General features: G+C 48.5%; 1 protein-coding gene across 1 annotated transcript in view; it reads left to right on the forward strand.

The window, feature by feature from the left end:
- The window catches only part of FHIP1B (FHF complex subunit HOOK interacting protein 1B), a 76,897-nt gene extending 60,403 nt beyond the window's left edge, over positions 1-16,494 (forward strand). The window contains exons 6-12 of the mRNA XM_067466390.1: positions 35-202; positions 2,208-2,287; positions 5,627-5,805; positions 9,613-10,653; positions 10,867-11,045; positions 13,566-13,728; positions 15,872-16,494. Coding sequence (XP_067322491.1) covers positions 35-202; positions 2,208-2,287; positions 5,627-5,805; positions 9,613-10,653; positions 10,867-11,045; positions 13,566-13,728; positions 15,872-16,176 — 2,115 coding nt within the window. The 3' untranslated portion in view covers positions 16,177-16,494. The remainder of the gene's footprint in view (positions 1-34; positions 203-2,207; positions 2,288-5,626; positions 5,806-9,612; positions 10,654-10,866; positions 11,046-13,565; positions 13,729-15,871) is intronic.
- The last annotated feature ends 201 nt before the right edge of the window (positions 16,495-16,695 follow it).

Consider the following 16,695-nt stretch of genomic DNA (forward strand, 5'->3'; position numbering starts at 1 on the left):
TTCTCTGCCCCCATTCCCTCCCCCCTTTGGCCAGACCTCCATTGAGGAGATGATTGCCAGCACGGCCTACCTGGACCTCTTCCTGCGCAGCATCAGCGAGACCCCGCTCCTGAAGACCTTCCTCCGCTTCCTCCTCCTCCATCGCCACGACAACAGCACCATCCTGGACACCCTGGTCGGGCGCATCGCCAGCAACTCCCGGGTGAGCCACAGCCCTGCGCCCAGTGCAATTATGGGGGGGGGGGGGTTGCTGGGAAATACGTACATACAAGAGCGGTTCTGTTGGTTTGATCTTTGTATGTAGAATTTGTATGTGAGTCAGAAGAGGGACTCAGCGTTGTCTGTAGACACCTCCAAGGTCACGTGGCTGCATGGAGCACCCTTATCTTCCCATAGAAGATCTCACATTTGCATGTTTTCAAACTGCTAGGTTGGCAGGAGCTGGGGCTAATAGTGGGAGCTCACCCCATTCCCTGGATTCAAACAACCAACCTTTCGGTCACTGGTTTAACCCACTGCGCCACACACACACAGAGGTGCCCTCCGGTGGCACAGAAAGTTAAACCACTGAGATGCTGGACTTGCTGACCGAAAGGTCGGTGGTTCAAATACAGGGAGCAGTATGAGCTCCTGCTGTTAGCCCCAGTTTCTGCCAACGCAGCAGTTTGAAAACATGCCAATGTGGGTAGATCAATAGGTACCACCTTGGTGGGAAGGTCATGACACTCCACGCAGTCATGCCAGTGGCCACGTGACCTTGGAGGTGCCTATGGACAATGCCGGCTCTTCGGTCTAGAAATGGAGAGGAGCAGCAGACTCCCAAACCCCGTGGACTGAGAAAGGTGGTATACACATATAGTAAATAAATAAATGAATTCTTAATTAGGAGTCATTTGTAACTCAGGGACAGCCTATGTGTAGGAGCTTATTATTTGTTTATTTATTTAAAACATCTATATTCCGCCCTTCTTCTCACCCCGATTCAGGGGACTCAGGGTGGAGCACAGCACATACACGGCAAACATTAAATGCCTGGACACAAATTCTTATATACGTACATAAACATTAGAAAAAATTATCAAAATATTAAATACACCATTTAAAACCATCCTAGTCATCAGTGTCAAATCTAATTAATTAATTTATTATTTATTTACAGTATTTGTATACCGCTTTTCTCACCCCGAGGGGGACTCAAAGCATTGGTCAGTGGCCTGGTCATCTTTCCTATTGCTGCTTTATTGCCCTGTCCCGAAAGCTTGTTTTGACCATCTTTGGCCAAGTTTTGACCATCTTTCTGAGGGACAGGAGGGAGGGGGCCGACCTGATCTCACCAGGAAGGGCGTTCCATAGCCAGGGAGCAATCACTGAGAAGGCCCTGTCCCTTATCTCCACCAATCGTGCCTGTGACAATGGCGGGACGGAGTGTAGGTCCTCCCTGGAGAATTGTAATCTCTGCGATGGTTCATAGAGAGAGATGCATTCGAACAGGTTAACTGGGGCTGTTTAGGGCTTTACAGGCCAAAGCCAGCACTTTAAATTGTGCCCGATAGCAAACTGGCAGCCAGTGGAGCTGGCGTAAGATGGGAGTTGTATACTCCCTGTATGCCGCCCCAGTTATTAACCTGGCTGCCTCTCGGAATATTTGAAGCTTCCGAGCAGTCTTCAAAGGCAGCCCCACGTAGAGTGCGTTGCAGTAGTCTATCCTAGATGTAACGAGAGTGTGGACCACCGTGGCCAAGTCTGACTTCCCAAGGTACGGGCGCAGCTGGTGCACAAGTTTTAATTGTGGGAACGCTCCCCTGGCCACCACTGCAACATGGGATTCCAGGCTCAGCAATGAGTCCAAGCTGCGAACCTGTGCCTTCAAGGGGAGTGTGACCCTGTCCAGCACAGGTTGCGACCCTATACCTTGTTTGGCCTTGCTACTGACCAGGAAGACCTCTGTCTTGTCTGGATTCAACTTCAATTTGCTCCTCCTCATCCAGACCGTCACAGCGGCCAGGCACCAGTTCAGGACTTGAACCGCCTCCTTAGTAACAGGTGGAAATGAGCGATAGAGTTGGATGTCATCTGCATACAGATGGCATTGAACTCCAAAACTCCGGATAATCTACAGGAGGGAAAATGGGCAGGTGATGCTCTGGGAAGGTTTCTGAGAAGGCAATGACTTGACTCCTGCGCTCCTCTCCCCTTTGCTCTTTCAGCTCTGCATGGTGTCCCTCAGCCTCTTCCGGACGCTGCTCAGCCTCCACTGCGAGGACGTCATGCTGCAGCTGGTGCTCAGGTACTTCTGTGCCCGTCCCCCCACCCAAGAGAGAACGTGGGGGAGCCCAAACCCCCCAAACTTCCTGCCTTGGAGCACTGGGTGGCCCAGGGTGGTCTTCACATGCAACCTGGAGAGAGAGCGTGAGCATGTGTGCTTGGCAGGATGTGCAAATTTTGGTTCATCAGGTGTTTTGGACTTCAACTCCCACCATTCCTCAGACCCCTTCCTTTTCATCCTCAGTTGCTTAAGTGTTGCAAACACTTTGGATATGGCTTACGACTTACAAAACTTACGATTTTCTTACGATTTTGAACTCTCCCGAATTTTTCACACATGTCTAATAAAAGTGTACAGCAGGAAACAGGAGAGAATAGATGCAAGAGGTTTAAAAACGAGGAGAGGTCTGGAGAACAAGCCCTATGAGGAGTGGCTTAAGGAGCTGGGCATGTTTAGCCTGAAGAAGAGAAGGCTGAGAGGGGATATGATGATAGCCCTGTATAAATATGTGAGAGGAAGCCACAGGGAGGAGGGAGCAGATCAAGGGTCTGGAGAACAAGCCCTATGAGGAGCGGCTTAAGGAGCTGTGCATGTTTAGCCTGAAGAAGAGAAGGCTGAGAGGGGATATGATAGCCATGTATAAATATGTGAGAGGAAGCCACAGGGAGGAGGAGGGAGCAAGCTTCCTTTCTGCTTCCTTGGAGACTAGGACACAATGGAACAATGGCTTCAAACTACAAGAGAAGAGATTCCATCTGAACATGAGGAAGAACTTCCTGACTGTGAGAGCTGTTCAGCAGTGGAACTCTCTGCCCCGGAGTGTGGTGGAGGCTCCTTCTTTGGAAGCTTTTAAGCAGAGGCTGGATGGCCATCTGTCAGGGGTGCTTTGAATGCAATATTCCTGCTTCTTGGCAGAATGGGGTTGGACTGGAGGATGGCCCAGGAGGTCTCTTCCAACTCTTTGATTCTATGATTCTATGAGAGAGAGAAAATCTCACTGTTATAGTTGCAAGGAAAGCAACTCAGATCAAAGAGTAGACAGGCAAAAGGAAAGTCACTTTGGTGGAAGGAAAGTCCGTGGTGTCGACTCTCCTGTCTCTGTGTTTCAGGCCTCTTGAGGCACAGAGAGGCCTCGTGGTGCTGCCTTCCAAACAGAGGAGCAAAGTTGTTAGTAAGAGTATAGCAGAGATGTCAACGTGCATTAGGAGGAATAATGAGATATCACGCTTAATGTTAGGGATTCCTCATCTTCGGAAGAGGAAGGGAAGCAGGGAGGTGCTCAGGGATTGGAGGGAGAAGAAGAATCAGACAATTATTATTATTATATTATATTATATTATTAACTTTATTTGTAGCCCGCTAGCATCTCCCAAGGGATTCGATGCGGCTTACAACAGGCCGGAGCCCAACACAATACAGCAATACAATACATAGCAAATAAAACAGTTAAAGCAGAAAACAATAACAAAGTGGTACAACAGGACATTATTAAAAACTGAGCCGGTCGGAGTGGGGTACAGGGTTAAAAGTGCTGAAGTGTCGGAGGGATATGGGATTAAGATATAAGTGCAGTGTGCGGTGAGGGTGATCTTGACTCTACTAAAGTGCTTCTGGGCTTTGGTAGTGAGGTTCCTAATCTGAGAAGGCACGTTGGAACAGCCAGGTTTTCAGGTTCTTTCTGAAAACCGCCAAAGTAGGGGCCTGTCTGAGATCTTTCAGGAGGGCATTCCAGAGGCGGGGGGCCACCACAGAGAAGGCCCTGTCCCGCGTCCCCACCAAACGCGCCTGCGACGCGGGCGGGATCACGAGCAGGGCCTCTCCTGATGACCGAAGTGAGCGTGTGGGTTCATAGACTGTGATGCGATCACGCAGGTAGGGTGGTCCCAAACCGTTAAGGGCTTTGTAGGTAAGCACCTGCACCTTAAACAGAAGGGTTGACCTCTCTCTGTAATGCACAATGAGGGTTTGAAAGTGCCCACCTTTCTAGAGAGACGAAAAGAGACAGAGCACAGATGGCGTTCTGTTAGAATCGCTGCTAAAAACGCTGAGCTAATTGGGAGACACCCTAGCACCTCCTGCTCGGGGAATTCAGGGCTTTAAATCAGAAGCAGGAGCAGTCAGCTTTCACTGGTAATAATGACCCTGATACTGATGCTTTCACTCCATTGGAACCTGCTTTGTGTCTGCTGCTAAGGACTCAAGGTGCCTTTGCTTCCTGCCTACAAGGAGTGACCACACACAGCCTTTTTGTAACATTAACTACTGGCCTAGCTGCTTAAGTGTCCTGACTTACCCTTCAAAACAGTCTTTATACAATGTTGAAAGTAAAAGAAAAATGCTTTACTTCAGCAGACACAAAGGGTAAGCAAATGCAACTGAAAAGTGCAAGAGAAAGCAAGGAAGTCTTAATCCAGACACAAATTAAAGTCTCTTACAAAGTCATTTATAGCCCTGAATTCCCCACGCAGAAGGTGAACTTCCTGACTGTGAGAGCCGTTCAGCAGTGGAACTCTCTGCCCCGGAGTGTGGTGGAGGCTTCTTCTTTGGAAGCTTTGAAACAGAGGCTGGATGGCCATCTGTTAGGGGTGATTTGAATGCAATATTTCTGCTTCTTGGCGGGGGGTTGGACTGGATAGCCCAGGAGGTCTCTTCCAACTTTTTGATTCTATGATTCTATATGGCGTCTCCCAATTAGCTCAGCGTTTTTAGCAGCACTTCTGACTGAACGCCGTCTGTGCTCTGTCTTCTTTCGTCTCTCTAGAAATGTGGGCACTTGCAAACCAGGGAAGTAGGTGAAAGCACAAGAGGGTGGGCCTGTGCCACAGCACTCCCTCCATCCCTGATGCCCCCCCCCCCCCTAGAGAAAGACACAAAGTCCGGTGCAATAGGTTCAAGTGACAGGAAAGGAGATTCCACTTGCACCTGAGGGAGGACTTCCTGATGGTGAGAACTGTTCAGCAGTGGAACTCTCTGCCTCTTTCTATGGAAGCTTTTAAACAGAGGCTGGTTGGCCATATCTCAGGGATATTTTGATTGTGCTTTCCTGCATGAAGGCCGAAGAGGGTTTGACTGGATGACCCATGTGGTCTCTTCCAATCCTTCTATTTATTTATTTATTCCGCACCAAGAGCAATTTCAGAAACTGCAAGTCGCTTCTGGTGCGAGAGAATTGACATTGCCCAGGGGATGCCCGGATATTTTACCCTCCTGTGGGAGGCTTCTCTCATGTCCCTGCATGGGAAGCTGGAGCTGACAGACAGGAGCTCATCCCGCTCCCCAGATTCGAACCGCTGACGTTTTGAACCCAAGGGTTGAACCCATTGCGCCACCGAGAGCTCCAACTCTTTGTGTGATTGGCAGGTACCTGGTGCCCTGCAGCCACGTGATGCTGAGCCAGAAGAGAGCCGTGAAGGAGGCCGACCTCTACGGAAAGGCGGCCGGCAAGTTCCTCTCGCTCATCCCGCGCTGCTGCCGCCCAGAGAGCCTGCCACCGGCCCCCGAACGTGAGGAGGAGCAGCAGCACGCAGCCTGGTCCAAGGGTGAGCTGACCGGTCAGCCCCATGCGAAAGTGGGGCATGTTTGGGGCTGGGAACCCCGGGAAATGGAAAAACGCCCTCTCTTCCGGGAGATGCTTTGGGACGGAGGAATGAGTAGCTCTGCTTTTGCCACCTTCTTAATTAGTATTGCATTGGTGCAGGAGAAGCTTTGGTCCCATCTGTGGGGCAGAGGGAGGGAGAAGGGGGTTTAGCCCTACTTCCCCTGGACACGGAAATCCTCCATGGCAGCAATATTACAAGGAAGCTCCATTGAAAGAGCTCTTCCCTTTATTTCAAGAGCAATGGAGCTCAAAGCACTGAATTATTTATTTGTTTACAGTATTTATATTCCGCCCTTCTCGCCCCACAGCAGGGGACTCAGGGTGGATCACAATGCACATACATACACGGCAAACATTCAGTGCCATAGACACGCAACATATATAGGCAGACACACAGAGGCTATTTAACATTCAAGCTTTCATGAGGGTCTGCTCGAATTCCGACCACCGGGGGAGCTGTTGCTTCACCATCCATTTGCAACTCCGATGGAGTACTTTCTCATTCTTTTGCATGCTGCTGGAGATTTTTATGGCATCGTAAATTAGTTAAATTAGCCTCCCCGCATAAAGCGGTTCCTCCAGCTTTATGAGGGTATGCTCGAATTCCGACCACCGGGGGAGCTGTTGCTTCACCATCCATTTGCAACTCCGATGGAGTACTTTCTCATTCTTTTGCATGCTTACTGGAGATTTTTATGGCATCGTAAATTAGTTAAATTAGCCTCCCCGCATAAAGCGGTTCCTCCAGCTTTATGAGGGTATGCTCGAATTCCGACCACCGGGGGAGCTGTTGCTTCACCATCCATTTGCAACTCCGATGGAGTACTTTCTCATTCTTTTGCATGCTTACTGGAGATTTTTATGGCATCGTAAATTAGTTAAATTAGCCTCCCCGCATAAAGCGGTTCCTCCAGCTTTATGAGGGTATGCTCAAATTCCGACCACCGGGGGAGCTGTTGCTTCACCATCCATTTGCAACTCCGATGGAGTACTTCCTCATTCTTTTGCATGCTGCTGGAGATTTTTATGGCATCGTAAATTAGTTAAATTAGCCTCCCTGCATAAAGCGGTTCCTAAATTTCCTACTTGACAGATGCAACTGTCTTTCGGGCTGCAAAGGTCGACAGCAAGCTAGACAAATGGCTGGGAGCTTACTCCAACCCAGGCTGGTTTTGAACTTATGTCTTTTCGGTCAGTAGTGATTTTTAATGCAGCTGACTTCCAACCCGGTCCAACGTTTGGAAGGAATCAACTGAATTAGCCCAACGTTTGGAAGAATTGAGGTTAATGAGGAAGGACTTTTTTTTATCGTGTCAGAAACTGCAAGTCACTTCTGGTGTGAGAGAATTGACCATCTGCAGATTCATTGCCCAGAGGACGCCCAGATGTGTTGCCATCCTGTGGGAGGCTTCTCTCATGTGTCCACATGGGGAGCTGGAGCTGACAGATGGGAGCTCACCCAACTCCCTGGATTCGAACCACTGACCTTCAGGTCAGCAGTTCAGCCGGCACAAGGAAATCGCCAATTGCACCACCATGGCTCCATATATATATATTAGGCCTGGGCGGTTTCGTTTCGTTAATTCGTAATTCGTTAATAATTCGTTAATGTTTCCAATTACAAAACGATAACGAACCATTCTGGAGCAATTATTTTAAAAAAAGGAATTTTTAAACACGTTTTGTAAATGCTTCGTATTTCGTTATTGTATTCGTTTCGTTATTGTTCTGAGGTCGTTTCGTTATTATTTCCGCATGTCTGGGCCAGTTTTATGGTTTAATTAGTGAAAAAAAAAATTATAATATCACACCAACAGTCAACAACAGAGGGAGAGGGAAGCTTCAGAAGTTTTTGGAGGTTTTTTAGCATATTTCGCGGTCGCGTCCGCCATTAACGAATCGATTCGTTATTGTTTCGGAAATCGATTCGTTAATTTTTTACCATTTACGAAATTTCGTAAATATCAAACTTTTTAAAAGGAAAAATTTGTAATTATTTTAAATAACAAAACGCAAAAACCCCCAAAAAACGAATCGATTTTAGAAACAAATTTTTCCGTTGTTACCCAGGCCCAATATATATATATATATATACACACACACACACACATATATATACACACACACACACACACATATATATACATACACACACACAACATTTATATGCCGCCCTTCTCACCCAGAAGGGGTCTCAGAGTGGCTTACTTGTAATATGTAAATACAATATATTATATTATTAGCATAGCACAATAATAATAATAATAATAATAATAAGACTTTATTTGTACCTGGTACCATCTCCCGAGGGACTCGGTGCGGCTTACATGAGGCTGAGCCCACAACACAACAATAACAATAACAGCAATAATAGAAAAACAATACAAAACTCATAGCAAAATAAGCAAAAACAATAACGATAACACGACGCATTTAAAAACCAATGGCAAATTTAGAAAATAATGCTGGGCATGAACAGGTAGCATGTAATTGGAATAAAGGTTTTGAAGAGGGAAGAAATGTGCAGACAATCCAAAATCATTATCAAAGTTAGGATTATATACTACTATTATAATATTATATAACCGCATTGAGTCGCCTAATTGGGCTGAAAAATGCGGTATAGAAATAAAGCAAATAAATAAATAATAAATATTAGTATTATATATTACTATATTGTACTATATACTAGGCCTGGGTAACAACGGAAAAATTTGTTTCTAAAATCGATTCGTTTTTTTGGGGTTTTTTGCGTTTCGATATTTAAAAGAATTCCGAAATTTTCCTTTAAAAAAGTTCGATATTTACGAAATTTCGTAAATGGTAAAAAAAATTACAAAACAATAACGAATCGATTCGTTAATGGTGGCCGCGATCGCGCAATACGCTAAAAAAACTTCTGAAGCTTCCCTCTCCCTCTGTTGTTGACTGTTGGTGTGATATTATAATTTTTTTTCACTAATTAAACAAAAAACAACTATAAAACTTGCCCCAGACATGCGGAAATAATAACGAAACGACCTCAAACCAATAACGAAACGAATACATAACGAAAATACGAAGCATTTACGAAACGAATTGAAAAATTCGTTTCGTTTTTAAGTTGCTCCAGAATGGTTCGTTATCGCTTCGTTAACAAACAAAAAAAATAACGAATTTTTAACGAATTACGAATTAACGAAACGAAACCGCCCATCCCTACTATATACCATTATACTGTAATATTATTAGTAATATTACATGCAATATAAAATATATAATAATAGTATATTATTATCTTGTATTCCATTATAATATAATATAATATAATGTTATGTTATGTTATGGTTATGGTTATGGTTATGGTTATGTTATGGTTATGTTATGTTATGTTATGTTATGTTATGTTATGTTATGTTATGTTATTAGCACAGCACAGGAGACAAGGTGGAACTAATATATGCAAGTAATCCTTGCAGTCGAGGGGAGCCTTAAGGTTCAGGGCCCACCCCTTTCTTCTGTGAAGGGTGGGTGGGGTAAAGTGGTCATGTGAGGAGGGGCAACCAATCCAGATTAAGAGTGGCAGGAGGGGGGGAGTAGGAGCTTGAAGAAGGTGAGCCTAGTTTGATTTTGACCCCTTCTGCTGTGTTGCACAGGCTGACTCTATAGCAGACTACATATTGCATGTTGACTCCTAGGTGAGATGTGGCTGCCTAGGACCCTAACTCCCTCTTCTCCACCTCCTCCACACCCCCCCCCCTTCCTCCAGGGCACGGCAGCCCCAGCGTGGACTCCTCCTCCTCCTCGGTGGTGACCGTCCCCCGGCCCTCCACGCCATCCCGCATCTCCTTCTTCATGCGGCAGCCCAGCCTCGGCACCGGGGAGTCCGCCAGCCCCACACACCTGCGCTCCCCGGGAACACCCTCCGGAAGCCCCGCCCACCACCGCCCATCTGGGGGGCGCTGGGAGGAGGTGGCCGAGCTGGAAGGGAACTACCTGGAGTACCTACGGGATGCCCGGCTGAGCGTGGACCGTTGTGTCTGGGCTTGCCGTGTCTGGTCTGCCCCCTATGACGGGGAGGAGCCCAGCGCCGGGAGCCTAGCCCCCGGAGGCACCCCGAACCCCCCCAGTGACTCCTTCGGCTACACCTCCTTCCACCCAAGTGGCCATCCAGGCCCCACCACTGCCCCCTCCTCCTCCTCTTCCCCCCGGACTAAGAAGCGGGGCCTCACCGAGGAAGTGCCCAACCCGGAAGGGGCTCCTCCCACAACGGGGCCCGGCTCCCCCTCCTCCCCGGCCCCTCAGGACTCGGGCGCCATCCTCAACGGGGCTCATGCGCTGGACACAGGGGTCAAGAAGGTCCGCTGGTGTGCGAAAGGGGCAGCGGCGGAGAACGGGGGGTCCAACTCCAGCACCGCCTCCCACGCTGGGTCAGGGCCCCCGTGGCCCCCGTCCTCCTGCCCGGACTCCCTTCTGGATGAGCTGCTCTCCCAGGCGCCGCCGGTGGAGAACGGGTCGGCCTCGACGGTGGAGAAGTTCGCGGCGGAGCTGAGCCGGATCCAGGACGAGATGGAGAACGGGGGCCGAGGGGCCGAAGGGGAGGAAGAGGAGGGAGGGCGGCCCCCTCCGGCCACCAGGGGCCCCCCTCCGGACCCCGACCCGCTCTCCCGTGAGGAGGAGGACGCCTTCCGCAGCTTCACCTCCCTCCCGGACGGAGCGGGGCCTCCCCGGCCGCCTGACCCCTTGGCCCAGCTTCTCCTCAGCAGCCCCCCACGGACCCCCGGGCAGCCCCCCAGCCAGCCCTTCACAGGTGAGCCTTCCTCCTGGAATATCACATGAACTTGATGGTCTTCAAACTTGTGACCTTCCAGGTATTTGGACTTCAGCTCCCAGAATTCCTGCCCCAACATCTGGAGGACTACTGGGGTCTTGGGGGGAGGGGCATAGAGACCTGGCTGCTGTGTGCTGACCCCCATTCTCCTCCCCCCTCCCCTACTACTTCCTCCTCCTCCCCACTCTGCAGGGCCCTTTGTGGCGGTGCTCCTGGCCAAGCTGGAGAACATGCTGCAGAACTCGCTGTACGTGAACTTCCTGTTGACGGGGCTCCTCTCCCAGATGGCCTCCTACCCGCAGCCCCTCCTGCGCTCCTTCCTGCTCAACACCAACATGGTCTTCCAGCCCAGTGTCAAGTCCCTCATCCAGGTAGCTGGACGCCAGTTAAGACGAGCTGATCTCCCTCCCCTTGGCAGAAAGTCTTGGTCTCAGGTGTTGGGATTCAACCCCACACTGGGCCCACGTCTCAAGTCCCCAACAAGGAGCAGTTAGCTAGTTTATAGGCATGGATAGAGTCGCGTCGGATAGCTTGTTGCTCGTAATAATTTTGTTAAAATTACATTTTTGACTTGATATCGAAGCTTTTTTAAAAACCGGAAGTCCCTTTGCTCTTCCGAAGCTTTTTCTGCCATTTTTGTTCCGACTCAAGCTAGAGAAGCCAGTTTTAAACCAGAGAAGGAAGGAATTTCCTGATCTCGGCTCAAGCCAGAGAAGCCAATTTTAAAGCCAGAGAAGCCAGTTTGAAATCAGAGAAGGAAGGAATTTCCTGGCCTCGGCTCAAGCCAGAGAAGCCAGTTTTAAACCAGAGAAGGAAGAAATTTCCTGGCCTCGGCTGAAGCCAGAGAAGCCAGTTTTAAACCAGAGAAGGAAGGAATTTCCTGGCCTTGGCCCAAGCCAGAGAAGCCAGTTTTAAACCACAGAAGGAAGGAATTTCCTGGCCTCAGCTGAAGCCAGAGAAGCCAGTTTAAAAGCAAGAGAAGCCAGTTTTAAACCAGAAAAGGAAGGAATTTCCTGGCCTTGGTCCAAGCCAGAGAAGCCAGTTTGAAACCAGAGAAGGAAGGATTTTCCTGGCCTCGGCTGAAGCCAGAGAAGCCAGTTTAAAAGCAAGAGAAGCCAGTTTTAAACCAGAGAAGGAAGGAATTTCCTGGCCATGGCTCAAGCCAGAGAAGCCAGTTTTAAACCACAGAAGGAAGGAATTTCCTGGCCTCGGCTCAAGCCAGAGAAGCCAGTTTTAAACCAGAGAAGGAAGGAATTTCCTGGCCCCGGCTCAAGCCAGAGAAGCCAGTTTTAAACCAGAGAAGGAAGGAATTTCCTGGCCTCAGCTCAAGCCAGAGAAGCCAGTTTTGAACCAGAGAAGGAAGGAATTTCCTGGCCCCGGCTCAAGCCAGAGAAGCCAGTTTTAAACCAGAGAAGGAAGGAATTTCCTGGCCTCAGCTCAAGCCAGAGAAGCCAGTTTTAAACCAGAGAAGGAAGGAATTTCCTGGCCCCGGCTCAAGCCAGAGAAGCCAGTTTTAAACCAGAGAAGGAAGGAATTTCCTGGCCCCGGCTCAAGCCAGAGAAGCCAGTTTTAAACCAGAGAAGGAAGGAATTTCCTGGCCTCAGCTCAAGCCAGAGAAGCCAGTTTTAAACCAGAGAAGGAAGGAATTTCCTGGCCTTGGCTCAAGCCAGAGAAGCCAGTTTTAAACCAGAGAAGGAAAGAATTTCCTGGCCTCAGCTCAAGCCAGAGAAGCCAGTTTTAAACCAGAGAAGGAAGGAATTTCCTGGCCCCGCCTCAAGCCAGAGAAGCCAGTTTTAAACCAGAGAAGGAAGGATTCTCCTGGTTTCGGCTCAAGCCAGAGAAGCCAGTTTTAAACCAGAGAAGGAAGGAATTTCCTGGCCTTGGCTCAAGCCAGAGAAGCCAGTTTTAAACCAGAGAAGGAAGGAATTTCCTGGCCCCGGCTCAAGCCAGAGAAGCCAGTCTTAAACCAGAGAAGGAAGGAATTTCCTGGCCTCAGCTCAAGCCAGAGAAGCCAGTTTTAAACCAGAGAAGGAAGAAATTTCCTGGCCTCGGCTGAAGCCAGAGAAGCCAGTTTTAAACCAGAGAAGGAAGGAATTTCCTGGCCTCAGCTGAAGCCAGAGAAGCCAGTTTAAAAGCAAGAGAAGCCAGTTTTAAACCAGAAAAGGAAGGAATTTCCTGGCCTTGGTCCAAGCCAGAGAAGCCAGTTTGAAACCAGAGAAGGAAGGAATTTCCTGGCCTCGGCTGAAGCCAGAGAAGCCAGTTTTGAACCAAAGAAGGAATTTCCTGGCCTTGGCTCAAGCCAGAGAAGCCAGTTTTAAACTAGAGAAGGAAGGAATTTCCTGGCCTCGGCTCAAGCCAGAGAAGCCAATTTTAAAGCCAGAGAAGCCAGTTTTAAACCAGAGAAGGAAGGAATTTCCTGGCCTCGGCTCAAGCCAGAGAAGCCAATTTTAAAGCCAGAGAAGCCAGTTTTAAACCAGAGAAAGAAGGAATTTCCTGGCCTTGGCTCAAGCCAGAGAAGCCAGTTTTAAACCAGAGAAAGAAGGAATTTCCTGGCCTTGGCTCAAGCCAGAGAAGCCAGTTTTAAACCAGAGCAGGAAGGAATTCCCTCTGCTTGCTTTTCCCTGCTTCCGGAATAAAACAATTACTTTCAAAACAAAGACCACCCAATGAAACAGGAAATAACACTTTCAAACCATTAACACTTTCTCCTCCTCCTCCTTCTCCTCTTCCTCCTGCTTTTCCTCTTCCTGCTTCTTGTCCTCTTTCTCCTCCTCTTCCTCCTTTTCCTCCTCCTCCTTCTCCTCTTCCTCCTACTTCTCCTCCTCCTGCTTCATGTCCTCTTCTCCTCCTCCTCCTTCTCCTTTCTCCTCCTCCTCCTCCTCCTTTTGTAGGTTTTGGGCTCCGTCAAGAACAAGATTGAGAGCTTTGCTGCCAGCCAGGAGGACTTCCCGGGCCTCCTCTTCAAAGCCAAGAAGTACCTGATTGCCCGGGGCAAGCTGGACTGGTCCGACGCCCAGAATGCCGTCCCCTCCTTGCGCCGGTCGGAGACCCTCGGTGAGGGAGCAAGGCGGGGCCCGTGCCCCCTGTCCCCTTGGGTTTTGGGGTCAGGAACGTGTCCCGGGAGGTCTTCTTCTTCCCTCCGGGTGGCATTCAGTGGGCCTCAGTGGAGCATTCTCACAGAGAGCCAAGTGGGGAAGAGGGTCAAGAGGATGGTTCCCCAGTGAGTGTTGGCCAGGACAGGGGCTCCCCCAGTGGGAAAGTTGTGTTCCCAGTGTCACTGGAAATTGGCGCTCATTCTAAGAGTTTATTTATTTACGACATTTCTATGCTGCTCTTCTCACCCCAGCTCTGATTAAACCATGATTCTCACCTTCTTCCATGTAAATGTTCTCACCTATCCTTCCCATAATAATGAGGAGAGTAAAATAATATATGTAAGTATAATAATAATTAAAAATAGAGAAAAATAATAAATGTAATGTAAACAATAATAGAGAAAAATAATAAATGCAACAACAACAACAACAACAACAAAACAACAACAACAACAATAATAATAATAATAAATAGAGTAAAATGATAAAGGTAATAAAATAATACTAATAACAGAATAAAATAATAAATAATCTCGATAAATCGAGGGGAGCTTTTTCAACCTAAAAAAAGAGCTGAAAAACTAGGCTTATACTCGAGTATATACAGTAAATATTACATGTAGATACAATATATTATATTATACCATTATATTGTAATATTATTAGTAATATTACATGGAATATAAATATATAATTATGATATCACATTATTATTAGTATATTGCATTACATTATAATATTATAAATATTACATGTAGATACAATATATTATATTATACCATTATGTTGTAATATTATTAGTAATATTACATGGAATATAAATATATAATTATAATATATTATTATTAGTATTATATTGCATTACATTATAATATTATAAATATTATATGTATATACAATATATTATATAAAGTATCAACAAGTTTCACCCTGGGTTTCCTTGGAAGGATTGGGAATCATAGAATCAAAGAGTTGGAAGAGACCTCATGGGCTATCATCCAGTCCAACCCCATTCTGCCAAGAAGCAGGAATATTGCATTCAAATCACCCCTGACAGATGGCCATCCAGCCTCTGCTTAAAAGCTTCCAAAGAAGGAGCCTCCACCACACTCCGGGGCAGAGAGTTCCACTGCTGAACGGCTCTCACAGTCAGGAAGTTCTTCCTCATGTTCAGATGGAATCTCCTCTCTTATAGTTTGAAGCCATTGTTCCCTTGCATCCTAGTCTCCAGGGAAGCAGAAAACAAGCTTGCTCCCTCCTCCTCCCTGTGGCTTCCTCTCACATATTTATACATGGCTATCATATCTCCTCTCAGCCTTCTCTTCTTCAGGCTAAACATGCCAAGTTCCCTAAGCCGCTCCTCACAGGGCTTGTTCTCCAGACCCTTGATCATTTGAGTCGCCCTCCTCTGGACACATTCCAGCTTGTCAATCTCTCTCTTGAATTGTGGTGCCCAGAATTGGACACAATATTCCAGATGTGGTCTAACCAAAGCAGAATAGAGGGGTAGCATTACTTCCTTAGATCTAGTTGGCATGGTCACTGCAAGGGCCAACCGGGTTGGACCCTATCTGTGCAAGGTGGGCTTCCAACCTGCCAGGTGCTCATAGGGACTGCTCGTCACCTGCCCTGGCTGGAGTAGGCAAGGTGTTGCTATTGCCCATGGCCATGTCTGAGGGGGGCCATTTGGACCCCGACTCACCCTTTCAAGGCAGCTGGAGATGATTTCAGTTTCTGATTTTTCGTAAAGTTTTAGATCATCCATGTACAGTAAGTGGGAATTTTTTGGTGAATATCTTGCTGTTTGGTAGCCCAGGTTTGTTTGTCACCTGGGGCAATCTTTTGTTGAGAGGTGATTAGATGTCCTTGTTTGCTTCCTCTCTGTTGCACCTTCCACTGCATGGAAGTCCAGTGGAGCATTCTTTCTAATTGGGATGTTTCTCAGCAGAGGCTGGGTGGCCATCTATTGGGAGGGATCGGACGGTGTCTTCCTGCTGGGGAGAAGGGGGCTCAACTGGAAGGCCCTTGTGGCCTCGTCCAGTTCGGCCTTGCCCCCTGCCCTAATGCTGTCTTCCTTTCTCTCCTTCCCTGGTGTCCCGCAGTGAAGAGCCGGAAGCCCTCGCTGGGGGAGCTGATCCTGCGTCACACCAACAGCCCGACGCGTGCCCGGCAGGCGGCCCAGCTGGCCCTGCAGCACATGCGGGAGGGGGGTCCGGTCCTGCAGGCCTTCTCCTCGGGAGGGGCCTCCCTCTTCCGCAGCTCGGCCGAGAAGCAGAGCGAGGCCCTGCGGGTCAAGAATGCCGTCTACTGCGCCGTCATCTTCAGCGAGTTCCTCAAGGAGCTGGCGGCCATCGCCCAGGCCCACGCCGTCACCTCCCCCTTCCTCCTGGAGCCCCCCGAGGAGTGACCGGCTGACCGTCTGCCCCACACACACACACCAAACACTCCCCCCTCGGGGCAGGCAGGGGTGGGGGGCCCTCGACTGGAAACACCCCCCTTCCCAAAAATACTCCGTCCCTTCCTCCGTCCCTCCCTCCTCTCCCTTCGGCTTGGCGCCACCAGGCCTGCACTAATGAGGGAGGACGGGAGCGCCCGGCTGCCCGCGGGCGACTTTTTAAAACTACCCCCTCCCCCACCCAGGACATATGGACCTTTTTAATTTATTTGGAATGAATGTTTTTCTGGAGAATTCGTTGCAATATGTATAAAAGAAGCTGTCTCTCTCTCTCTGTCTCCATCGCGTGGCCTGTGTCCCTCCGCCTTCCGAGGGGGGAGTGTTTGTCAGACTCGTGATTTAATTCCGCCCTCCTCACCCCGAAGGGGACTCAGGGAGGATCACAATGCACATATTGTTGCAACTCAGAGTAAGCTTCACTTTGCTTCCAAACACCACCACACAAGAGCTGTAGTTTTACAGTTTATTGAG

The sequence above is a fragment of the Anolis sagrei genome, chromosome 3, assembly GCF_037176765.1.
Source record: "Anolis sagrei isolate rAnoSag1 chromosome 3, rAnoSag1.mat, whole genome shotgun sequence".
Classification (NCBI taxonomy): domain Eukaryota; kingdom Metazoa; phylum Chordata; class Lepidosauria; order Squamata; family Dactyloidae; genus Anolis; species Anolis sagrei.